Source organism: Drosophila navojoa, chromosome 4, assembly GCF_054131105.1.
Source record: "Drosophila navojoa isolate 15081-1374.11 chromosome 4, UAZ_NAV_1.0, whole genome shotgun sequence".
NCBI classification, from domain to species: Eukaryota; Metazoa; Arthropoda; class Insecta; order Diptera; family Drosophilidae; genus Drosophila; species Drosophila navojoa.
Window position 1 is genome coordinate 10,836,535 of NC_142892.1, and position 25,541 is coordinate 10,862,075.

A 25,541-nucleotide genomic window follows, 5' to 3' on the forward strand; every position below is an offset into this window, starting at 1 on the left:
ATTGTAATTGATGGAGAACTTTGAGAGAGGCAGAATAACCCTTCATAAAAGTGTCTTCAATTTAGAACGACTAAAAATAGCAGTGAATAATCAGAAGAGCGTGGGTGTTAGAAGTTGAAAACGGAAGGAGAAATTCATGATGAGAGTAAGGAAGAGTCAAGGTTTTTCATATATAGACCAAGTTTTTCATTAATCTAGGCTGACACACATTCTCACACACGCGCACACACACATTCCTTTTGAGTTCCTACGATACCTTTATTTTCTAGATTTTTCGAGGTCAGTTGAGTCATTTCTTTGTGATCGACCGACGCACTTTTACATATAAGCAAAGGCAATAAGATTCATTTACGATTCTCAGTATTTCTACAATTAAAACTAAAATGGTTTTCTCTCTCTCCCCCTCTCTATGTATGTGTATACATATATATTACAGATTAAACACGCCATTTAATGCCATATGGACTATTATGGCAGCTCCCACGCAAGTCACGAAAATTGAGCAACGCGACGCGATTTCTCAGTGCCAGAATCTGAGACAGTATCTCTTCGTCTCTGTCTCTGTCTCCCCCAAGCCATTCGCGTCCAAATTAAAGCCGACCACGTAAAGCTCAAGTTCAAACCGACGGCAATCGAAACAATAAAAACTAAAGAACATTAAAATACCAGCAAACAAGTCAACAGCAACAATAAATTAAGCGTGTGCTAACAGAAACAACAAAGCAACACAGACAAAGCAACAGCAACAGAAAAGGTGTTGGCTGCATTTTGTTGTCGCCTTCGTTGGCTGCCACACAAAGTGGGTCAGACAGCGAGACAGTCGGACGGGCGGACAGTGGGACTCTGGCAGAGCCATCGAAGACGCCGCAGACAGCAAGGGGCACGTCCCAAGGCAGCCTGCATCAATCGCTTGGTAACTCAAGAAAATTCGACAAATTGCGTGGCGAGCTGTAAGCGAATCGCGTATCTTGTTATTGTTTATCCACATACATATATTGTTTATACATAATTCAGTGATTTTGTTGTTATTGTTTGTGTAATTATGCAACGGCTGCAGTGGGGCGCTGAATGAAAAGCCCGCAGCAGTAATAACAATAACAACTCGTAAAACAATAAAAACACAAACTCAACACGAATTCATTGATAAATACGAAAAATATCGCGCATACGCCGCTCTCTCCCGCAACACCCACTCGTGCTCTCTCGTGCTCGCGCTCTCTTACTCTTACTCTCGCTCGCGATCGTAAACAAAATGAACTCACCACAGCTCGTCAATACAGCTGCGCAAGCTCACCACAGCAGCAGCAGCAGCGCCAGCAGTGGCAGCGGCAACAACAACAACAGCCCAGCACAGACGGCGACCGCAAATAAATTTGCGCCTGCACGTAGGCTAGCAGCCCGTCAGACTCTGCGCCTGGCCATACCCAAGCAACAGGGTGATTCAGTCACACTGCCCCATGCCCAGACGAGCAACATTTATCGACACTCGCCATCGCAGCTGCCGCCGGCGCCGCTGCTCAAGCGTCACACATCTGTGACGGCAGCTGGCAATTGCAGCGGTGGGAGCAATAACAGCTTTATTCCCAAATCCGCATCGCCACTGGAGTCGCACAAGTTGCCAAATGTCACGCCCACTTGCACATCCAGCCCGCTGATATACAATGGGACCGGGGGCAGCGCCTCCTCCATCGCCAGCAACTCAAATTTCCTGGGCGTACGTAAACCAAGTCTAACGCTCAACTCATCGGACATACGCAACAACAATGATTTGTTTGCCTTTGCCAAGGATATGTCGCCGGCATTGGAGCTGAGCGGTGAGTCCTGCTCTTATAAAATATGTTGTCTCTCTATTAAGTCTGCTACTCCACAGATCACTCGCACTCGCACTCTCACTCACCCATGTTCACGGATATAAGCACTGCCATATCGCCAGCAAATAGCAATGGCTCTCCCACTCATCATCAGCTGGGCAGACTCTTCAGCCTGAGTCCTTCCAGTATGAGAAGTTACGGCAATGTGAGTAAAGTACAAATATAAGCTTATGTAGGTATAAGTAAATTAATGAGTATAAGACATTGTATAAAAATACTACATGTATAAGCATAAGGTGCATAACAGAGTGAAAGTAGAAGCGTGTGTAGGTAAACGTAGCAGCAGTGTATAAGTATTTGAATATTGTATATTTGTATGAGTACAAGTAACAGTGTAAGCCTAAGTATAAGTAGAAATATTAGTAGAAGAAGAGTAAATAGCTTAATTATAAGAGACAAAAGTTTTACTTCCTCATTTCAAACTTACATTGCCATATGAGCCTCGCTCAGCTCACTCACAGCTGTAATTAGCGAAACTCACCACGCCTAATGACTATTAATAGACGCTGCGCAAAGGTCAGCCAAAGTACATTCCCTTTGCTCACTCTTCTCGCTTGGCACGCACATCGCTTAATTTTGCATTTGACCCACAGGCCGAAAAAAGCTTTACACAAACACACACAGAAGTCCAATCGTCATTTCGTCCCATATATTTAACCATTTATAAAGCTCACACCTCACGCGACTACAACAGAAAAGAGGCGCGGAGTTAAAAACGACAGACAGAATGAGCAAGAGAGAGAGAGAGAGAGAGAGAGAGAGGTGGGAGGAGTGTGCTTGATGACACTCCCAGTTGAGTTCGTGAAACCGGCTGCCGAGGTAAATAGGCAGAAAATAGCGTCAACTTAATTAATAAATAATATTTAGCACGTTTTAAATGGGAAAGGAGCACGGTAAAGAAACTTAAACAGAGAATCGGGAAGAGAAACGCCTAACGATGAGCTAGCCAGATTTGCTGCTGCCTGGGCAGTTATTAGTTGTTTATATATACATATATATAGATGTGTATGTGTATATATGTATTTAGCGTATGCAAACGTTATGGCTAAATGAATAATCGGCATTCGTTAGACTTGGATTTTGATTTTTTTAGTATGGCTCGTGCGTCGCTGTCATAGCCGCCCCAGTGTGCCCTACACTTATGGGTGCTATTGATTCTGAAGATGCACCTGCACTTCATATATAAATTAGTGCTCGAGTGTGAATCACTCAGCGGCGTGAGTGTACCTTAGACTCTAGATTAGAAGTAATTACTGATAATACGTACAAGAAGGCAACATTTTAATTAAAAGTCATACCCATAATGACCCATATACGAAACGTATAAGACTAATGTGATAATGGGAAGTACGGATAGGTAGCACTGCATTAACCCAGATAACTGGAATTATCATATGAAGCATCTAAATGGAGTTGTTTTGAAATTTATTAGATGTAGATTATAGAAATACTTTTACAAGGTGGGTTGGATCTCCCCTCGCTTAGGCTCGGCACGATAGAGCATTCAATATTCCCTCTAGCCTTTTCTCTAATAAGCTTTTTAACACCTTGTTGTGTGTTGTTTTTGTGTTCTTTGAAAACTATTTGACGAGCTCTTCAGCTGAGGCGAAACGTGAGCGCGAGTGACTCTTGCCGTTTTGGCCAAAGCTAGGCGTGTTCTGTATAGCCACAGGTACCTACAGGTAGTACACCGTGCATAGAGTATATAGCCAGCTCTGGGCATATTAATGCGCTGGCTAGCTGGCTAGCTCACTAGCGAGCTATACGAGGTGTACGAGCTTCAACCGGTATAGAGCAAGTTAGAGAAAAAATCGATTAGTACGCGAACAAATGTTCGGGCAAAAGGAAGTTTTCGCTGTTGATATACAAACAAAGTTGCGCTGTCGCTGTCGATGACGCCGAGTCTTATATATGTATATACATATATATTTTTTTGTTTTCTTTTTGGGCATTATAAAGCGCGCATACCATACAAATAAACAAACATACACACAGATAAAAACACACACATGCACAGAGAACGAGAGAAAGATAGAAAGAGAGAGAGAGAGAGAGAGAGAGAGCGAGACGTTTTTGTGTAGCATTTTGTGGTTTTTGAAAGAATTCCATTTTCAGTATTTGCCGAATTGAGATGCGCGCCGGTTGCCTCTGTTGCCTCATATAGATATATATGTATGTATATGTGTGTGCTTCTGTATACTTATATATTGGTATAATCGCATCAATGTAACGCTATTCACTATTCAGCTAATTCTATGTGTCGATTCTCTGCGCTTTGTTGAGCTTATCTGTGGATTCGTTGTGCCGGTATAAGCCTGTAGCATGGGCAACCGTTTGAGTGGTTTGTGGTGTAAAAAGACAGCAACATTACATATCAACAACGAAACCAAACAACAACAGCAACAACAACAACAACAGCGACAACAAAGTGAAATAGTTGGTGATAATAGCTCTGCTAAGAACAACAAATCGCATCGTAAGAAATCGAGTGGTGCTACTGCTGGTGGTGTCGGTGTCGGTGGCGGTACAGGTGCTGGCGGCACCTTTCGCTTTGGCAGCGCACGTCGTTTATCGCTAACTAGCTGCGTCTCCAAAGATAAAAAGTCTGCGCTTAAAGCAACAACAACAAACTCCCATATATCAACGGTTGAACAACAATATCAAGAGCTGCTGCAGCAAAATTCAACTTCACAGCCCGTCGACTCTCAGGCCGAGTCCAAGTCCGTTCAGACTGCGACCATGAAGGTTAATGCTCAATTGCCCACTGTCAAGGTGAGTTCAACCACAATCCCAACCCGAATCGGCAACATGGCCAAGCACACCCACCTCCCCCGCACACTTGTACGGCCAGCGCTTGGCTAAATTTACAATTCGTTGCGCCCCAAAAGTACATGAATAATTATTGCTAGAGCTTAACGAAGACTTGACGAAGTTGGATTATACTTACGAGTGAATGCTGAGGGTGTAGGAGAGCTGGAGAGAATATATATTCGCAAGTGACGCTTAGAAATCTCACCAGAGAAAAAACCTAAGCAAGGAAAACGTAAATTTTTAGTGGAATATCTATAAACTATTGACTTAATATATGTAGATCTACATAGCACATGAGTTCACTTGAAATAACTCAGAATGCCAAGCGCTAGTTGTCATATATGTATAAAGATTTAGTTATACATATGTACTTCTATATAATTCCATAATATGATATCGATAGAACAAAAGTTCAGAATTTCAATATACCTTGCAAAACATTCTCGTGAGAAGTTTATGGTAAGTCTGGATCAGTTTATAAAATTATATAACAATATGACTCGATTTAAAACAGATTTAGCAGAAGAGAATGTCGACGAATATGATCCAATTAATAAATATATATGTATATCACCAAAAACTGGTAGTACTCTCTAGTAGGGTATACAGACATCAATCAAAACAAAACCAACCAAGTAACAACAATTATGTCATTTGCTGTTGCTTCTGGTTTGCAGGTTTCTCCCTCTCCCTCTCTCTCTCTCTCTCTCTCTTCATCTCTTTCTTAGTAATACTAAAACAATAATCTGTTATTCGATTGCATGTTTCTCTCGTGACGTAGCTCAGGTTCAGGGTCATATTTTGTTTACCTGTGAAGATCGTTCAGACTGTGGGTGGGAGGGGGGCGTCTAGGTGTTTGTCATTAGCATGACATAGAGTCGGAAATGTGGCTTGCTGTAAAGGCGGATGCTTATTAACAATTGCTGTTATAAAGCCCTGAGTATCAGGCGTGAAACTATATATTCATTAAGAGCCCAAGCTTAGTCATTGAGCTGGGCTTAGAGCTGAAGATTAATGGCAAATGACAATAAATAGATATTGTAATCGACTAGGGATTATAAATCATCTATAAAATATGCGAGAAAAATAGGAAATAGTTATGAATTAGTATTAATCATAGATGCTGATTTTTAACAAATTAAATTTAAATGAATTAGCTTGATTGCTTGGAATTGAAGCTTAAAAATATGATCTCTCACATTATAAATATTAATTATAATCCGTCTGCTGCACACAACTCTCCAATTAAGTCGTATCAATTAATTACGCCTTATCAATATCGTATCGAATCTTATCTTCGAATTTTCTACACGTTTCTTCTGTCAAATTGTGTTTCTGGAATTTCGACTCGTGACCCAAATTTCAAACCGAACGCATACATCAAACTGAGGGAAAAAACGAAACGTGTTAAGCACGCTTCGCATGTAAAAACTTGGTAAGATTCGCTCAGCCAGCAGCAGGAGGCGGGGAAGTGCATCAACAGCAATTACGCATGAAAATTCAACGAAATAAGTGGGGAGAATATGATATGAAGAAGAGGAAGCCGAGGATGAGGAATACAGTCGAAATGCCAATGAAGAGGAGCCAATGGGCGCGTCTTATGCTGGCTCTCACGATTCGCGCAGCCAAGTTATGTGAACTGACCCGAAGCTAGGCTCGAAGACGACGCCAATGCGACTGCCGGACCGGCTCGGCGCTGTTAGAAGAGCGTGGAAAGCCCCAGTGAGTCAGCGCGCAAACCTTTCGTTGGCCCCGAGCCTCGCATTGAATGCAACACATGTGCTGTGATTGGGGCTCGATATAGACGCGCGTGGCGATGACTCAGCCGGCAATGGGACCCAACTTGAAGTTAGTCGAAAGTCAGTCATTCATGAGAATATAGAAGCTACTACAGATACAGATACAATTTGTAATTGAAGAGAAACAGCAACAGCAGAGGCAACAAAGGCAGCAGCGGCAGCTAGATGAATCAGCAGCTGGATCTGCTTATATTTGGGCTTCAATTGTGGAGCATCAGGCGAACCATTTGTTTATGCTAATCGCTTGTCGAAATTTGGGCTAGTGGCAAGTGGACGAAGAGCTGCTGCCGCTGACACATTTGTGACTAATTTGCCAGCTCTGCGAGGCGGATGCTGCTGTTGGCCTGATTTCGGCTAAAAAATACACATGAAAAGAAAATGAAAGCATCTGACAGATTATGATAAATTAGCACTGGTATTTTTATTTCATTTAATTCGTGTTTATATATTTTGTTCGGCTTGCCTAATTGCATAACAAATTGTTTAATGAGGTTTGATTATGAATAAATCTGCTTCCTCTAGCTCAATTAAATGCAGCGCATTAGCCACACCAACTGATTCAACTGACCTTCTCCACTCGCTCAGTTCAACAGCTTTTTGCCCGCAAATGTATCTGACAGATACAGATACTTTGTGCTGTGGGTGGCGCCAGTTCACGGCAGCGCTGCCTTTTTGTAATCAAAGCCAGACGCATAAACAAGCAAAAATTCAAAATACAAATTTGAAATGGTTTAACTAACATAGACATTTGTTGTTTTTGCATACTTTGGTATTTCCTGGAAACATTAAAGTTCTTTCAGCTGCCAAAAACTGCGCACTGAAATTTTTCATAAACAAAAGCCAACAAAAATTTTGCCCAACTAATTAAAAGCAAGAAAAAAAAAATGGAGAAGAACAAAATCGTAAGAAAGAAAAACAAATTTGGCGCACGTGTTCGTTCACAAATACATTTCAATTCAATTCATTTCAATTTAATTCAATTGTTTTCAATCATCTGCTTCAACCTGAGCCAACGTCCATTTGGCCGTCAACAGCAGTCATCGCGTTTGTTTATTTGCTTGGCGTAAATACAAATCAAATAATGTTAGCCAAAGGCGCAAAGGTAAACTAATGAACGAATATTGTTTATATTAAAGTCTCATTTTCGGATTACAAATGATGCGGACAAGCAAAGGTAATGTTTTTGTTTTAAATGCAATGCAATTTGAATTTTCAAATTATAAACTCAACACTAATCGCATAATGAGTATTTATTCACCACACCAAACTGCATTGAAAAGTCAAAGAGCAGAGAAGCTGTTTAGCGCAAGTGAGCGAGCATTATTTGGCGCGCACTCACCACAGCTCAAGCCGTTTCGCTCACACGCACGCTCAGTGCGTCTGTCTCTCTGCATGGCTGCGCGGCTGGCTTGCAGTCGTCGCGAGAGTCTGAAGTCTTTCGTGGTTTCAGTCTTGTGTCGACCACGCAACAGTTCAGTACGCGAACGCGGATATCGAAGACAAGGACGCGATTTAATAAATAAACACAATTATTAAAACAAAAAGAATATACATAAATAGTAAAGCTAAAAGTATTTAATATTATTGTGAAATGTGGAGAATGCGCCCAAGCGCGCACTTTAATCAAAATTCAAGTGTAAAAGTGCGTAAAGTCAAGCGAAATATTTCAATGATAAAGCGAACATAAATCAAGCGACAAAACGAAAATAAATTTCGAATTTATAAATAAAACCCACCAAATTTCCGAGAAATATCTCGTTTTATTTTGTTTGCTGTAACGTGCACAGAAAATGTGCGAATGAAATTTAAAAATACCAACATCATTTTTTTTATTTAGTCTAAATTTACATAATACATAATTCGATGTTTCTAGAGAATGAAAAACCAGTTTATTAGAGAAAAAAAACCACACACACACAAAAACTAAATTTGAACGGAAAATCCAATTGCGTAGGTTGTTGAAATCAATCAGAGGACGCCCAAGTTGAAGTTGTAAAACGCGTTTATTAGCTAACCCAAAGATATACAGAATGGCAACAGAAGAGTTGAAGCGGGGGCGGGGTGTGTGCTTAACGGTTAATACGTTGCATTTGGCCAAGCGGAAATTCAATTAGCCAGTTTGAAGCTTGCACTGCGCGACGACAATGCAAACGGAAGTGAGCAACACTAACAACAACAACAACAACAACGCAACATACACGTGGGCTGTGTGTGTGGGCGTGTCTGAACTGAACTTGAGCCCACATATGGCTTGGCTAGGGTGATTGTGGTGTCAAGGCACCATCTAGATGTCATAATCAGAGCTAGTTTTTTATGGCATTGTGTAGCTGCTGCTGCTGCCTCTGCCTCTGCCTCTGTCTCTGCTGGCAGAGACATTTGTCAACTGACAGCAGCTGAAATGCAAAAACCAGTTATCTGGGGCCTTTCTCATTGTTTGCATCTCCCTCTCTCTCTGTCACTCGCTCGCTCTCTCGTTCTCATTGTTGTGGGCACACACATTTTTTCGGTTAACGGTTCTGTTGTGGAGCAGCCCGAAAAGAGAGTGAAGAAGAAGATGAATAAAACCAGATGCCAGCCATAATTGTTTATAACAAAAACTCTTGGCATACACAAAAGCTTCGCATTATCAATGAATTCTGGGGAAATTGGCAATTGTTCTGTTTATTAATTAATGCAAATTCAATTTTTTTTTCTGTTTTTGTTGTTTTTATACCCTGAACCCATTGAAAATGGGAAATCAGGGTATAATGTTTTTGTGTAAAAGTATGTAACAGGCAGAAGGAATCATCGCAGACCCCATAAAGTATATATATTCTTGATCAGCACGACGAGCTGAGTCGATATAGCCCTGTCCGTCTGTCCGTCCGTCCGTCCGTCCGTCCGTCCGTCCGTCCGTCCGTCCGTCCGTCCGTCCGTCCGTCCGTATGAACGCCGAGATCTCAGAAGATATAAGAGCTAGAGAGCTGAAATTTTTTGTGCATACTCGTGTATACCATACGCAGTACGAGTTTGCTTTATTTTTTCGATAACTCATCCGATAACTTTTTTATCGAGAATAATCGAAAAATTGATTTTGTTTTTTGAGCCTCATCGGAGTACTAATAAACATAGAGACTTCAGATTTACTGTGTATATATATATGATAAATACAAACATTTTGTAATCAACAGATTTTGGATACCACGCCCCCTTCGCCCCCAATTCGTAAAAAACGTATTTCAAGTACTAGAGACTTGTGCTTTAGAATGTACACACATTTTGACCATATGATTACGCTCTGAAAATTTCATTAAGATTGCATGTCTACAAAAAAAGTTATTCATCAAATAAATTCTCATACTATTGCCCACACTGCAGCGCAGCCCAAGCGCAGTCGCTGCTTACTGCGCAGTTAGCAGAGCACAGGCACGTGAGGGTGGATGCATGTGTATGTATGTGTGCGTGCATAAAAGAAGTGCAGAATGATAAGAATATCAGCTTGGAGGGTTCAGGGTATCTCCTAGTCGAGCAGTCTCGACTAGAGTCTTCTTACTTGTTTCTCTCTCTATTTTTGGCGTAGAAAATGCAAAAATGTTAACGAACCCAGAAACAAAGTGATTCGAAAAAAAAGAGCAGTAATAAAAGAAAAAGAATAGAAAAATCTGAAATAATCAAAACAGTTCCAGTGTTCCAAAAGGTGTTAACCAGTGCTCCAAAACTACATACATACTCAAAAGCCAATTATGGTTGTGACGACGACGCGCAGTCCGCTGCTCACGCAGACGCAGCCCAAAGGTTCGGCCACAAATGGCGGCAGTCATACAGCCGCAATGCGTTCCCGTTTAATATTTCCCAGGCAACATTATCAGGTAAACCTCTACCACGCATTCTATAATGTATACATATGTACGTACGTAGTATATCTATAAACGAATTGAGAGATTAGAGGAGCGCCAACGGGGGCTCAGCGTGTTGCTCGAAAGAAAACGAAATAAAACATCGTTCATTAACCCCGAGGCGCCGCTGTAAATGACCAAAGCAGACGACGACGGAGACGGCGACGTCGCCTAATGGTTCCAGCTCTGTCCAGTCTAGTGCGAGTGAAAGGCAGACCAAAAAAAAAAAAACATCTCATTTATTTGTAGTTTCATGCTTGTGTTCTTTATGAGTATTACGAGGTCTAATTGTGTGCGTGCGACGTTTTGACCCTTGGCCAGACGCAACAGCTAATAAACTCTGCTGACAACAACAATAACAACAACAATAACAAGGCGTAATGCACATCACATTGTTGCCGCTGCTGAAGAATGTGCAGCGCCCTAGATCATGCCCAGTGCAGTCCCTAGATCATGCATTTGTGTGCTGCTGAACTAGATGGTAATGTTGAAAACAATTGCAGTCTCAGCTCTCATGGGATACTAAAACGAAAGTAATTAAGTAGTATCAATCGCAATTTAATGTTTGTTTAGACTTAAGAGACTTTCACTAGAATCTACGGAAATCTTTCGCTTGATTTTAAATTTTCAGTCTTCAGTTATATTTCAACTGATCTTGAAAAAAATCTGAGAAATTGTAGATTTTATCATACAATCGTAAATTGGCTAGCACTTGCCATGTCAAAGTGCTATTTGTAGCATATTCTTATTCGTAGAATTCGCTGCAACACAATTAGAGAGTTTCCACTTACACAGATCTATCAAGAAAGAAGACATTTTGCTTGAAGCTAACATGCTTGCAAATCCATAAGATGATTTCATATTTGATGATGATGATGGAGATCTGATTTCTGATAGATGATCATTGCCATTGGCCCTCGATGTAATAGCTGATATACCCTAAGAATAATGATCTGTAGATAGTAAATAATTCAACTAGTGTATGAATGCCATCAAATTGCAATTATTACAAGGTTTATTTTGCAGTTAAAAGATTTGCAATCAAGTTTGGCTGTGCAGTTGCAGCTGCAGCTGTTGTCACAGAAAATCGTTTGTTAATCATTATAGCTAAATTATTTAAACTGAAACGTATTTTAGTCCGCTTACAGTATATTTAGAATGTGTTCAAAAGTCTTGCTTTTGCTAACCTGATTCACACAATTTACGTAGTTTTGGCTTTTCGATTGGCCGAGACATTAATTTGCATAGAATCAGAGTCATAAAAATAGCCGGCATCCCATAAATTCTTAATGTTATTCTGTTTATAATCAATATCATGAGCTTTGGCTCGCTTCTTTACCCCCTCGAAGCGCTGTGGAGAGTGCGTCAACTGCAGCTGCCTCTCTCATTCAGTCTCCCTCACTCTTTCCCTCCCTAAGTAGTTCTCCTTTACTGTTTCAACTCTCTAAAATATGCGTTTGGGTTGGGGTAAGGAAGGCTCTTAGCCATATAATAATGTGTTTTTTGCGTCTCTTTGAATGAGATTCGTCAGCGCAATTTTCTTTTCTTTTCTTCTCTGTTTGGTTTTGAGTGTTTTGTGTAGCTAAGTGATCTGGCTGTTTTATTTCTGTTTCTTCAGCCCCGCCGGACTTTGTCTATCTATCTCTATGTACCACATACATATATAATTTGATTTCCAGAACGTGCCTGCCCCACTGGCGGCTGGCCGTCGGCGCCGTTGACGTCAATGGGGAAGCGACGCGTCGCTGTCTGTGGCGAGGGAATCGTTGTCGAGTCTCTGGATATTGGGGGAGCCAAACGAAGCTATTTGAAGAATTGTTCGTAGCCTTGGTGCTAAATTTAACATGTGCTAAACAACTTTACAGCTGAAAAAGTAGACTGAAACAATCGGGTTTCTTATCCTCAGTTAATAACTAGCAAATATTTAAAGAGTTATGTAAGCATTAACAAGATTAACAGATCACCCAGTATATCGGCAACCTGACATTTGGCTAGGCTATAATTTATGAATGAAATCAATTAAGATAAATACGAACAGAAACTGGATGGCAAACCCGTTATAGTGAGACTTGTTCCACTAAATGACAGCTCATTTTAATTAAAAGCGCCCATTCAAAATGCAACGGAAAACGAAAAAGTCGAACAAAAATGTGCGGTAAACCGACGTTGAGTGCACTGAGCAAGAGAGAGAGAGAGGGAGTGAGACGACAATTGAAGGCGCCAACGAAACGCAGCAATTTCATAATGCAGTTATTAGTCTGAGAGAGCGGAGAGTGTGAGAGCATGAGAGCAACAAGTTCGAAAAGCTCTCTGGCCGGCTGGCTACGCACGCTGGCAACGCTAGCAGCAGTGTTCGAAAGTGCTGCGCAGCTCTAGCAGTTTGTTGTGTGTGTGTTTTAGTTTTATTGTTGTTTGAGGTAGGCAGCCAAAGCCCTAACACAAACAAGTTTGGCCTGCCTGCTGCGCTCTCACGCTCACTGTCTCTTTCGCTCGCTCTCTCTTGCTTTGTTGCTGCTCACACCCTGTGCGATATTTGTGCTTTTCATTCAATTTTCGTTTCAGTTGTGTTCGTTGCTTCCGCGCGTGCAAAAGCTAAAAAATTTAGTGAGGGAAACAGAAAAAAAAACCTGAAACAAAACACGCGCGCATAACGAAACGCACGCGATTTCCGTGCGGCTTTAAACGCTGCGATCTTTTAGTGTTCTTATTTTTATTCCGAAAAAAGTGTGAAAATTTGTGCGTCGTTTATAAAATGAGTTTTTCTTGATAAATGCGAATAGAGTAGACGGCAAAAATAAAAACAGAAATTAACATAAACACATATAATATATGAGCTAAGGTAATAAAAGAAACGAAACATTAAAATATGTTAAAAACTATAAAGAAAAGACATTAAGGCGCACGCGTTGTTGTTGTTTACAGTAAGAAATCTCTGACGTTTGTTCTTGTTGCCTGTTAGATCGAGCTGTGCTGTTTCTGATTAGTGTGTGTGTGTGTGTAGGAAATGCCTTGCCATTGGCAAAACACAAATGTATCTCACAGATACTTTTGTTTTCGTGTGTTTGTGCTTCATGCTCGATTGCTTCGATTATGCTTTGATTGCACACTCACACATACGCACACAATGTGAGAGTCATTAGATTTATATACTATTTGGCACTTTTATCTTTTGTACTAACCGAACCAGAAACCGAACCCGCTGGCATGCTGCCAAACACGCTGACGTCTCAGTTGATTGCCGAACCGGTTTTATGCTATTTTATTAATATTTACTTTGTTGTTTGAATCAACTAGAGAGACTGACGATGCATGGCAACTGTTTAATATTTTCCCCCCATTATCACACACGCACACACACAAAAATTGATCTGCAGTTGACCCAGTCAGAATCCATGTCAAGTTCCTAACTGCGTCATTTGGCTTAAGGGTTGCTTTCGCCGAACAACCCTCTAGCCATAGTCGCTTTATAGCATTCTAGCATAAATTATGGCAGCATATACCGTTTCTTGGTTTTCACTTTTGGCAAACACCCACGCTTTGGCTTAGCTAAATGCAATGTCTAATTGCGAGTGCATTCAAAATTAATCTACGGCTAATGAGACACAATTTGATGGCAGTTGTGGCTGCTAATTGGCAAAGATAGCCAACATAGATAGACTGCAGCTGTTTGCTGCACTTGGTTTGCCACAGCGATGACAATGGCAATGACCTTGAACCTGTGCACATGCGATTTGCCATCACTGTTCAGCCAGCTAACATACACACACACACACATACATAAAACGGGGCGTATGCGCAATGTTAGTATTCTAACAGATTTCGAGGTGCATAGTGCGAGTAATTTGAATGTGTTGAATTGTTTTAGCAACAGTTTCAGCTACAGTTGTTGTTGTTGTTGTTGTTGGCCCTTTGCTGGAGCGGAAATGCCAAGGCGAGTCATAGGCTGTCATAGAAATTGCATTTCAGGTGTTGACTGTGTGCGAGAGCTCTTAAAATGCCATTCATTTAATTTAATAATCACAAATTAGAGGAGGTTTAAGTGCTGTGTAATGGCTAAATATATATAGAGAAAAGCTCAAGAGTTTAAGGAGTCAAATAAGTTTCTCGGCTGAAAATGAAATAAATGTTGCCTATGGAAATAGATTAAATAATAATAATACAAATTTAAGCTTCATAATAAGTGAAATAATGATAAAATAAAAATAAATTAAAGTAATAATAATAATTAATAAAACAATAATAATTGTTAAGCAATTAATAATAATTAAAAGTACAAAAATAAATTATAGAAAATAAATATGAAATAAATAATGATTGTTAAATACAAAATAAATATTTTAAAATGTCATAAACGGTATATAAAATAAGCATATTAAAAGTATCAAATATTAATTTTAAAAAAATTTCTAAACTACATTCTTTTGAGTTATCTATATAACATTTTGCCTTAAGCGCATAAAACATTTCTGTGGCTTAATTTACGATGTGAACAAAAGCTGTACGTCTTTTTTATTATTTCGTAAAGCAGGCAAATTAACAAAGCTGAAGTTTAGTGAGTGTTTTCAGACAATAAAACGAGACGTAGCTATTAAAAGAGAGTTAATTAGAACTAGAGAAGTGAGCCAAGTTGAGTGTACTTAGAGCTAGAACTATGTACTATTGCTGTAGCTTCTGATTTAGTGATATTTCTAGCTAAAGTCCACTCTACCTCGAATTAACTAGCTTTAGCTGTATCTCTCCCTTAATCAGCAGTTCTAGATATTTCCTAGTTTATTGAAATCTTATATAAAGTCTGTTGCCAAGCCAAACAGCTTATGAGTTCCATATATAGTTCTAAAATCGTCCAAGAGAAACGCGCATTCCGCATTGTCTATTTCGCAAGTTTGCTTAATATTTTCGCACAGACGCCCACTTTTGGCGGCCACTGTCACCTGCTGCTGCCCACACACACACATCTCGTTTGAGCCCCAACTAGGGCTGCTGCATTTTGTTGTTATATTTGTTTTAGCTCCGCCCACGCGTTTTGCATTTGCAGCTGAAATGGCGTCTAGAACAATAAACGTGGCTCATACGCCCGGCCAACAGACAATGCTGGCTCATTCATGTTGGTGGGCGGCTAGAGGTGAGGATGGGGCGTGATGTGGCCTAGCCTGGCCTGGCCAGGCTTGGCTAATTAAACAATAATAAAACGCAAATAAAACATTAAAACATTTTATGGCTCAGCCCAAAAGCGAAAAAAAAAAAACAACAATTGTCACGCATACATTAAAAATCACTCAAGCGTTGTCTCGTGTGCCATTTTTGTTTGTTTTCTGCTTAATTTTATTTGAATTTTTGTGTTGTTATTTAATTTATGTCTTTTATTTTGCTTGCTGCTTTGCAAAAATGCGGGCAGCACGCCCCGTTCCGCCCCTCAGCTCAACTCCCATCGCATTTCATTAAATTCGCATAAAAACCACATCAAAATCTTTAGCTGTTTTTTTTTTTTTTCGGTGTCACGTTTTTTATGTTAATTGATAAACATTTTATTATAATTTTTTAAGCTTTTTTAAATGATATTCTAAGCTCAAATTGACATTAAAGCCTTGAATTTTTTTAGTATTTTTTTTATTTTTTTTTTAATTTTAAAGTGGAAATTTACAGCATTGGTAATAAAATTTATAAAAAGTGAAAACGTTGTATAAGAGTGTAAGCGTATAAGAGTTTAAACAGCTTATGGCAATTTAATGGAATTTTGTTAATAAAGATCTCACTTAATCAAATTTATGCAAATTATTTTTAACTTGAAGCGACAGTGGAATTTTGTAATTAATTTTGTTTTTAGCTGATTTGTCAAGCGAAATAATAATAATGCTGATAATACCAGTAGCCGAGGCAAAAACCAACTGAGTGGATAGAATAATTAACCATTTTTTTTTGTATAAACAAATTAATAACTCTTAAGAAGTTTGTAAACTGTCAGCAAAGCTGAGCAAACGACTTGGTCGAGAGATCTTCAAACACGAAAATGTTGTTCAACGAATTCGTGGAATTCGAACTCGAATCGGAATCGAACGAAATTTATGCATGCATAATGAACAGTTAAGTCAACAGCGGCGGGAGGCAGCTGGGCGTATGGCAGTCAAAACAAACAATTAAAAAGCGCATAAAAATACCAAAAAGAAGAAAAGGCCGACCGCAAATTTGTGTCACGTGTGAGAAGACAAAGGTTCAAGAAACTTTTCATTAGTTTGGCATGCAAAGTGCGCCCAGCCAAGGGACGAAGGTTAGCTTAATTAACTTTCAGGTGCTGCTCCAAGCAGGCGCCACCGTCGGGCATGGGCCATGAGCGAATCGCGTGTCGCAGTTAGGTCAAACTGCCGCACCCAATGCACACACACACACTCACACACACTGCGCTATGTGTGCCGTGAAATATGGAGCGCGCGTGGCATGCCACCATCAGAAGCCAAGGAGGAATGTAAAAAGCCAGCCGGCTGCATGACGCTGCGACCGCCCGCCGTTATTAGCACAAATCCGGCCAAAATCAATAAAAAGCGCAAACACTTAAGCCATGCTCAGACATGGCCAACAAAAAAAAAAAAAAAAACGAAAATTAACAAATGAATCACTGGCGAATTTTAAAGATTTTATAGAGTATATACATACATACATATGTATGAATGTACATGTATGAAACTGCTTTCCAGGAACTAGTCAGATATTTGCTTAAATATGTTTAAATAAACGTTATAAAGTCAAGAAGATGGCGTCAAACTGTGCGCGCTTACTGTTTGACAAGCACTGACGACTCATACCAAATGACCACGAAACTGCGCTCTCTCACTGTTTGACAAGCACTGACAACTCATTTAACCTTCTCTGCAGTCTCCCAAAGAAATGCTTATGCGCTGTTTAAAGCAATTACATGTATTTTATTACATTGATTGTGTTGTCCTATCGCTATATACATATATCAACGAAATATATCAAATACAAATACTGATACATATATATAAAACACAAATAAACATTTGTCAATTCAATAATAATAATAATAATAAATAAACATAAGAGGTAATTAACCAAGAGGTTGTGCATATATCACATAAGTAGAAAGGAACGAGACACACGCACACACATACACATAGTTACAATCATACGCATAGAAAATATATAAAAACAAGTCAGGTCAGCAATAAAATAGTACATAATGACGCTTGTATATAGGACTATATAGAAATACAAATATATATATAGGTATATATCACACACACTCTATATGAACTAACACACATACACGCAAACACATACATATACAATTGTGTGTCTATGTCTTGATCTTGCGACCCAGTTTGGTAACCGCATATTTGTTGCTCTCTCGACTGCCGGAGCCGCTGCCCTGGGAGCTGCTATGATGGGCCTTGTTGCGCTTGCCAATGCCGTTGCTCTTGGAGCGGGTCTCGAAGAGCACATCCGAATCCGTTTCCGATTCGGTGAGCGATGTATTGCGTGAATCTGTGAAAAGTGCCATTACTTAATATATATCTCTCTCGTAACAATATGTTTTTTACTGTTACTTACAATTGGCCGCCTCTTCGTCCTGCGTGCCTATTAGCGCATACTTTTGCACCTTTTGGCGCATGCTGCGTGGCTTTTTGGTTTGCCGACAGGCGCAGGCAATGCCCCAGAAGATGCCCGAGAGCAACAGGCAGGTCGAAATGACGCCGACGAACACATACAGAATGGACCAATCTGGAAAAGCAAAGATTGACTTAGTTCACATTCGAGAGAGCATAAGAGTTATTTGTTTAGCTACCGCAATTGGCCTCATCGTTGCCAAAGAAGAAGCCCGCCGAGGGCATCCAGAAGGCCTCGCAAACGCACGCTCTCGTCGAGGGATTGCATCGGCCATGGCCCGAGCAATTGTTCTGACAGACTGTGGTGCGTATGTCCACATAGAGTGCGCCCAGTATGGAGGCATCCTTTTGCAGCTTGACGCGCAGCATTTGCTCCACGTGCAGCCCATTCACAGGCGTTGATTGTCCACCCTTCGCATCGCTGGCCATCACAAAGAAGACCAGCACCGCCGCCTCAGTGTGCAGATCCTGCTTCAGCTCCCTGATGTGTAACTTATTATCGTCGCCCAACAGCAGTTGCAGCTTCTGCACAGTGGAGTCCAGCTCGCTCTTGGTCAGAACGGATAAGCTCATGGGTAGCGTCATTTGCACCAGGTACATTAGCATAGGATCCGCATGGACATTAATGCTGACTGTGTCCGTGCTGGTCAAGCCCTGATCGTCGCTCACCGTCAGCTTGAAGACGTAGCGCCCTTGCACCACATTGGTGAGCTGCAATGGGTAATGGGTACATCAATAGCAACTGATCTCTGATTTAGCTCGTTTGTGCTTTGGTCTTACAATCATTACTGGCTGCTTGTCCGTGTTGTCAATGATGACGCCGGCTGCTTGGCTCGTATCCTCACGTGTCCACACATACTTGACCACAGCCAAATCATCCGATGACTGCGAGCCATTCAAGTAGATCGCTGTGATGGGCAGAGTTATGGTCCGATCTCCGCCAGCATTGGCAATGGGCGCTGCATTGCGTTCTATGAATGAATTTTGAGATTAGTCTTGATTTAATTGAATCGGTGATGAGTCGAATACCCTGCACAATCTTCACCCAGGTGCTGTCCGTAGCCGTGTTGTTGTTCTCATCCGCTACGCTTAGCTCGAACTCATAAAGCCCAAGCGTTAGGCTGGTCGCGTTGGCAATCTAGTGAAGAGGCAAGAGATGTTAAGGAGAGATTAGATTAGATTAGGTGCTCTATATATATATATATACTTACGGAGGTATTCGACTTGAGTATGACGGCGTTGTTGGGTCCGCTGAGCTGCTTCCATTGATAGCTTTTGATGCCAATGTCGTCTTTCGACTCGGAACCATTCAGAATGGCCCAATTGACGGGCAGGCTAGTCGTCTGAGAATAGGTTTATATAAAGCAATGTAGTTTAAGAGATAACAAACTAATTCCCAGCTTACCACATTGGCGCCCGCTTTGGCTGTGGGCGGGGAGTTGGTGGGCGGCTTGACAAAGACGTGCACCTTGGCGGTGCTCGACTGCTTGCTGCTGTCGGTGACCTTCAGGACGAACGTGTACATGCCCTCCTCGAGATTGGAGAGGTGCACGTAGGGCGTTCTTGTGTACTGCATGTCCACGGCCTTTGCCTCGTCGCTCGCATCTTTTGTCCACTCCCACTCAACGATTTCGTGATCATCGGAACTGGCGGTGCCATTGAGGGTTACATTATTGTTCGGCAAATACAAGATGACCGCATCTCCGGCATTGGCCACCGGCGCATAGTCCGTCTCCTTCAGCACCGCTATGGTGGCCGTCGTTGAGTTGGTGACATTATTCGAGTCCGTCACAGTCAGCTTGAAGGTGTAGTTGCCCGGCGAAGTGAGATCAAGCTGCAGCGTGTTCACCTCCGGCAGCTGCGGCTGATAGCCAATGGGTCCCGAGACGACCTCCCAGTGCCAGTTGATGATCTTGTCGTCGTCGGTGCTGGTGCTGCCATCCAGCACAGCATTGGACGTGGGTTGGCGTATGATTTGCTCTGGCGGCGAGATAATTACCTGTGGCGCCTGGTTGATGCGTCGCTCCGGCAACACGGTCACATTGGCAGTTGCTTCGCCAAAGGCGCCTCCCTCGCCGGTGACGGTCACCTTGAACGTGTACAGACCCTCGGATAGATTCGATAGCTTCACCTTTGATTTGCTCTGATCCGAAATGGTGCCGTTCATGGGTCCCTTAGGCTGCGATATGAGGGTCCACAGATATTTGTATTTCGAGCCGGTCGTCTGCTCGTCGGGCACGGTGAAGGCGGCCAGCGTTACCTCCTGCTCAGGCAGTTGCACCTCCTTGGACATGACAGAGACCGTGATCTTGTTGATTTCCTGCTTCATGGGCGATGGCGCCACGACCTCGGGCACAATCTCGCTGGCCGCTGCGGCCACTTCTTGGGCCATTCGCGAAGACGCTTCACTGGGCAAATAGGCGCTATAGGGCACTGCGGGCATCACACACTTGTGCTGCTTGTTGCGCATGAAGCCGTGCTTGCAGTTGCACAGCCCGGTGACGGCGTTCGCCTGCAGCGGCACGCACTGCTCCTGGGGCGGGCAGGGCGTGTCCAGGTCGCAGGTCATAAACTTGGCATTGTTGGGCAGCTCTGCGGCGCCATAGTAACTGAGATCGTCGTCGTTCTCGTCGGGCTGCTGCTGCAGCAGCAATTGCTTGACGCGCTTCTCCGCCATAGGGAACTCATCTTCGTCATAGGCGTTGCTGTCCTGTAAGATATTGGAGATTAGTTTGATGTATGTTTGCTCAAGTGGACTCGGGCGTGGCTCACCTGAAACTGCAGGCGACGCGGCTGCTTCCAAAAGTTCAGCTCCGATTCGTATGGCAAGATTTCGGCATTCTGCTTGGTGGCCTTCAGCAGCTGTGTCCAAGTCTCTGGCGAATCGCCCACCGGATTCACCAATACCATCTGCACCTTTTCGTTTTCCCGTTCCCGTGTCAGAGCCTTTGGCATGCAGGCCTCGTTGCTAATGCAATGAATGTGATAGCATTTGCGCTTAAAGACTAGGACCACGTTGCAGGTGTTGCGTTGGGTCTGATTTTGGATCTGGGACTTCTCGCAGCATGCCTCCAGGCAGCTCCACAGGTACGTCTCCTCGTCCAGCACCTGTCCCACCTCGGGCTTATATTCCTCGAACACGCCAGCCTGCTGTTCGTCCCGTGGTGTCGCATTCTCAAAAACATGGCGCAGCATGCGTGAGCAGATGGGCAACTGTTTACCGTTCGCTGCCAGCTCCTCTTTGCCCGCAACAGCAGCAGCGAGCAGCGCATTTTGCGTTGTTGTTGTGCCAGCAGCCCCCACTCCGCCAGCTGCTGCCGTCATGACGTCGGCTAATGCGTATGTTGCTGACGCCATGCAGAGCCACAGCCAGCAGCAAACCCAGCCACGTTGTCTATAGCCCGAGTTTTTCATTTCGTTGTTCTACGGCGTTAACAAACTGATTGCAATTAGATTATTGCCAATTTGTGCACTTTTTTCAGCCAATTTGCATAAATTAATACATTTTTGTAAAGAACTTGTGAAGGGCTCCAGCAGCCAGTGTGGCCAACGCGCGACGCTTAACTAACGAAAGAAAAGTCGATAGAAAAAATACCAATATATAGTATATACTTCAAACAGCTGTTTCGGTGGTTGCGATAGTGCTGTAAACGACCGTCGCGGCAATATACGTTAAAATTTGAAGCTTACGCTGGGCAAAAGCACACATTAAAGCGAAAAGCTCTGGCAGGCGGCTGGGGCAACTGTGCAGACAGTTAACGCGCTTGCTATTGCGTGCTTTGGCGTGTTGTTCAATAGTAGTTAACGAATAATAAAAACAAAAAGACGAATGAAAAATGAAATAAAATCGCAACGCCTCACAATATAACTTTGCGAATATTGATTTAAGAACGCAAATTGCAAAACAGGTCGCGGGCGCCCACACACACAAACAAGCACACCTAGAGAGAAACGAGGTGCCAGGTAGTTGGTAACCTAGGACTGTGGGACGTACGCCCACGCGTAAATGGAATTTTAATCGAAACGCTAAATCAAAACAATATTAATTATGTACATAAAGAACAGCAACTGCCAGCTTATAATTTATATATCATATATACCCAGATACCAAATCTAAGCAAAACGTTTTTTTTTTCATTATTTTTTTGTGTAAACAAAAAAGATATAGTAATTATAATAACAAAAGAGATATAAATCAATGCTTGAACTTAAAAAAATATATATACTCTTGTTGTTATTGTTGGTTTTGTGGGTTCGACGTATGTTTTAGTTGCCTACTCTGTTTTATCTAAAGCACATTGCTTACCAGGCAGGCCGCACGGCGCCACAGTTGGACAAGCACTGCCAAAAACAGTACAGAGTACGATACAGTTTGAGCTGCACGCACATAAACAATTTATCAATTTAAATGCCAATTCTGTTCAGCAAATAAAAAATGAAAGATATAAATATAAATCACGTTTGAATTTAAATCTCTTTGCCCACACGCGTTCAACTCATTTCTGTGAACATAAAACAGATTTGATTAGATGTTTGCCCATAGCGAAGCATTCAAGTGGCATTTGACTCATCTGGCAGATCTTTTGGCCATATAAGGCAAAGTTAGCCAAAGTCTGTGCAGTAGATAAGAGCGGCAGATGGCAGATGCAGCCCATTAGCTGTACGACTCTATAAATATCTGAATAATTTACTGATAAAATTCCATTTGCCTTTGCTTGCAGATGACAGACTTCTCGGATAGCTCACAGAGCGGCATGTTGAGTCCGGCGACGACGCTCATTGAAAGTTTCAACAAGAAGAGCGGCTCAGCCTCAACGACGCCGCTGCCCAGCTCCTCCTCAGCATCAGCCTCAGCCTCGGCCTCGGCCAGCAACATGCTGTGCAGCCCGGCCACGCTGAATGGAGTGGCAACGGTGAATGGTGGTGGGCCGCTGAGTGCTGGCAGCACCACAGTTTCCAGCCTGGGCGGACGACAGATCAATACGAGCTCCAGCTCTTGCAGTAGTCTTAAGGAAACCTCACATCAATCCACATCCACGTCGCAGCAGGTAAGGCGGATAAATAAATTTCAATATAGGACACATTACTCAAAAGGAAAAATGCCAAATGTTGAAATATGTTTACAGTTTTTTGTTATATGCTGATTCTGTTATACTGTCAATTATTACTAATATAAAAGAGCTTTAGTAGTAGCTGTAGTCAGATCTACTAAATGCATTCCAAGAACATTACGAACAGCGTTATCGATTTCTTAATAATTGATATAATTACGTATGTGATATTTATATAAAGCCCTGAGGTAGGGCATTTTTTCTATGCAGTCGCGTCTATTTTTAAACAATTACTTGAGCTTAGAGAATGTGAGACCTAAGTAGCTATAAAAATTCCTAGGCCCTAACTGAACTGATAACAATCATTCCCTTGGCCACAACACGTTTCAAGTTTCGTTTGTTCACTCGCCAAAGGTTAAAACAGTTCGATATGAAACGCGCTCTGATTAGATTATTGCAATTCTAATTGGCGTCGCAGCGGCTGCTGTACGAAAATCAATTACATACGGCGAATACCGAATACCGTGTTTGCTATATTTGGCATATTCGATTTTCTATTTGTTGCGCTGTGGACTGAGCAAAAGCTATAAAATTAATTGCCCATAGCCAGTATATAAACATTTACCCATTGTTATTGCTGTTGATATATTTTCTGTAAAACGTGCCGCTTGCCACAGCTTTTGTTTAAACATAAATTTCCCACCATGGAAATAGACTTTTGTTTTCGCTCAGATAAGATAGCCTTAACGGCATTTACATGCAACAGTTCCGTTTGGAGTTTATAATTTTTATCTATTCACAATTTCCGTCGTATGATAAGCAGTGCCATCAAAATACTTTGACATAGCCATTAGCAATACTATATGAGGGTATTATGAAACAATGTCCATACAAATACACTGCTTCTTATACTTATATTTTACTAGTTAAGCCCTTTTATAGAGTATTCACAAGTCGTCTCTGCTCAATCTATCACTTAATATTCTATTTATCAATTCATTGACACTTCGTATTGAATCACTTGCCTCTAAAATAGTCGCTTACAGGGCGTATTTTGACGCTGCCTTGGTCAAGTTTTTTGTTATTAATTAATGCGTCCATCAAATGTGTTGGGTTATCAAAGTGGGTGACAAATGCTGCGAGCTTTTAAATAGCTGCTTGTGTAATCATTGGGCATGCGTACAAAGCTCAACGTGCCTTCAATTTACCGTTCATTTGAGAACAAGTGTATTTGTATTTGTGACCGTCTCCCTCCCACCGAGTAGAATTTTATTTGCACTGTCTGCTCAGCCTCAATCAATGACTCACTTACCGGTAGATGTCGCTGCCAGCGACGCCGACGTCGACGTTGACGTCGACTCTTGATGTCGCGATGTCTTCGGATCGTCACGCGCGCCAATGGCTCGTGCTGTAGCTCTCTATCGAAAGGGGGTGAGAGGCAAAGAGGAAGAGTCAAAGAGAGAGAGAGAGAGAGAGAGAGATCTCGCTCAGCGTTTGTTTGCTGTGTTCTTTACAAGAGATAAGCGCAGCTTAAGCTTTTCATTGGCTGAGCTTTGATTTATGTACTGTATACAAGGGCAAACATCAATTTGTGTGCGCAAGCTCCCTTACTAAGTGCTTTCTGGGAAACAATATTCTTGGCCTATTAGCTGTTGGCCAATGCTTGACAAGTGAAATTCTAAAGAAATTGTTTTTATTTTAGAATTAGTTTCGCAGAAAATACAATGATGTGATAGTAAAATTGAAAAAATATATAAAATATAAACTTGGAAAATTACATAGATAATAATTAATACATATGTATATATAGCTACTGTATAAAAAAAAAAATATGACACATTGTCGATTGCGTAGTGTGTGATTAAGTCAACAAAGGATGGTTAAAATTAGGGATTAATAATTGCAAGTTATAAAAACACCTGATACAATTTTTAGATATTTTTAATAATTTTGACAAATTTGATATCAAATTGTCAGAAGCTAATGAACTTTATTTATGAGCAGTAAATGATATATGGCCCATATTTTATTAGTCACTTGGGAATTTCGAACTTTAGAATTTCAAAATCAGCCAGCTGATTAACACTAACAAAGATCCACAAAGTAATTATTAATATAAACACACAAAATAAAACAAACCACAAATCGCAGTAAGCTTACACACACACACACACACACACAACACACACGCATACAACACACATCACAAGCACTCTCACTCCTCTCTCTCTCCTCTCTGTGCTTACCGTTCAGTTGGTGTTAATGCAAAAGAGCAACACTAATCAAATAAGTCAACAGCGCATTTAGATGCTGTTAAGTGAGTGGGAAAGGGACACAGATACAATCTGAAAGCAGGCTTCATAAAAACTTAATAAAACCTTCAAGCCGAACGCGTTAATTAGAAAACCGTTTGGTCTTCGGTATTGGAAACGTGAGGCGCTGGGGCAGAATTATGGAAATGCACATACATATACACTGCATAAATTAGATAATAGATAAATATAAGCGACGCGTT

The 25,541-nt window shown here is 41.6% G+C and overlaps 2 protein-coding genes across 4 annotated transcripts in view; one reads left to right on the forward strand and one right to left on the reverse strand.

Moving 5' to 3' along the window:
* The window catches only part of Sarm (sterile alpha and armadillo motif), a 45,339-nt gene that overhangs the window by 5,223 nt on the left and 14,575 nt on the right, over positions 1–25,541 (forward strand). Inside the window, exons 2-4 of one of the 3 annotated variants that reach the window (XM_018100220.2) lie at positions 437–1,814; positions 1,871–2,016; positions 22,697–23,023. In XM_018100220.2, coding sequence (XP_017955709.1) covers positions 1,253–1,814; positions 1,871–2,016; positions 22,697–23,023 — 1,035 coding nt within the window. In that variant the 5' untranslated portion in view covers positions 437–1,252. Of the gene's footprint in view, positions 1–436; positions 1,815–1,870; positions 2,017–10,074; positions 10,330–22,696; positions 23,024–25,541 lie in introns of those variants that run through there. The other 2 variants (XM_018100221.2, XM_030386670.2) reach the window with 2 other exon arrangements.
* On the reverse strand, positions 17,250–24,355 carry LOC108650897 (dyslexia-associated protein KIAA0319-like protein). The gene is made up of 9 exons (XM_018100225.3): positions 24,339–24,355; positions 20,748–21,539; positions 19,381–20,685; positions 19,187–19,318; positions 19,005–19,113; positions 18,756–18,946; positions 18,155–18,686; positions 17,920–18,090; positions 17,250–17,853 (listed from the first exon to the last, which is right to left on the reverse strand). The coding sequence occupies exons 2-9, from the start codon at positions 21,387–21,389 to the stop codon at positions 17,666–17,668; spliced, it is 3,270 nt and encodes a 1,089-aa protein (XP_017955714.1). The 5' UTR covers positions 21,390–21,539; positions 24,339–24,355; the 3' UTR covers positions 17,250–17,665.

Excerpts from the sequence above, each read along its gene's own strand:
- LOC108650897 (XM_018100225.3), bottom strand. The coding sequence starts at position 21,389 with ATGAAAAACTCGGGCTATAGACAACGTGGCTGGGTTTGCTGCTGGCTG. Across the intron at positions 20,686-20,747 it reads CGCGTCGCCTGCAGTTTCAG|GACAGCAACGCCTATGACGA; the intron begins GTGAGCCACGCC and ends AATATCTTACAG. Across the intron at positions 19,319-19,380 it reads CCAAAGCGGGCGCCAATGTG|ACGACTAGCCTGCCCGTCAA; the intron begins GTAAGCTGGGAA and ends ACCTATTCTCAG.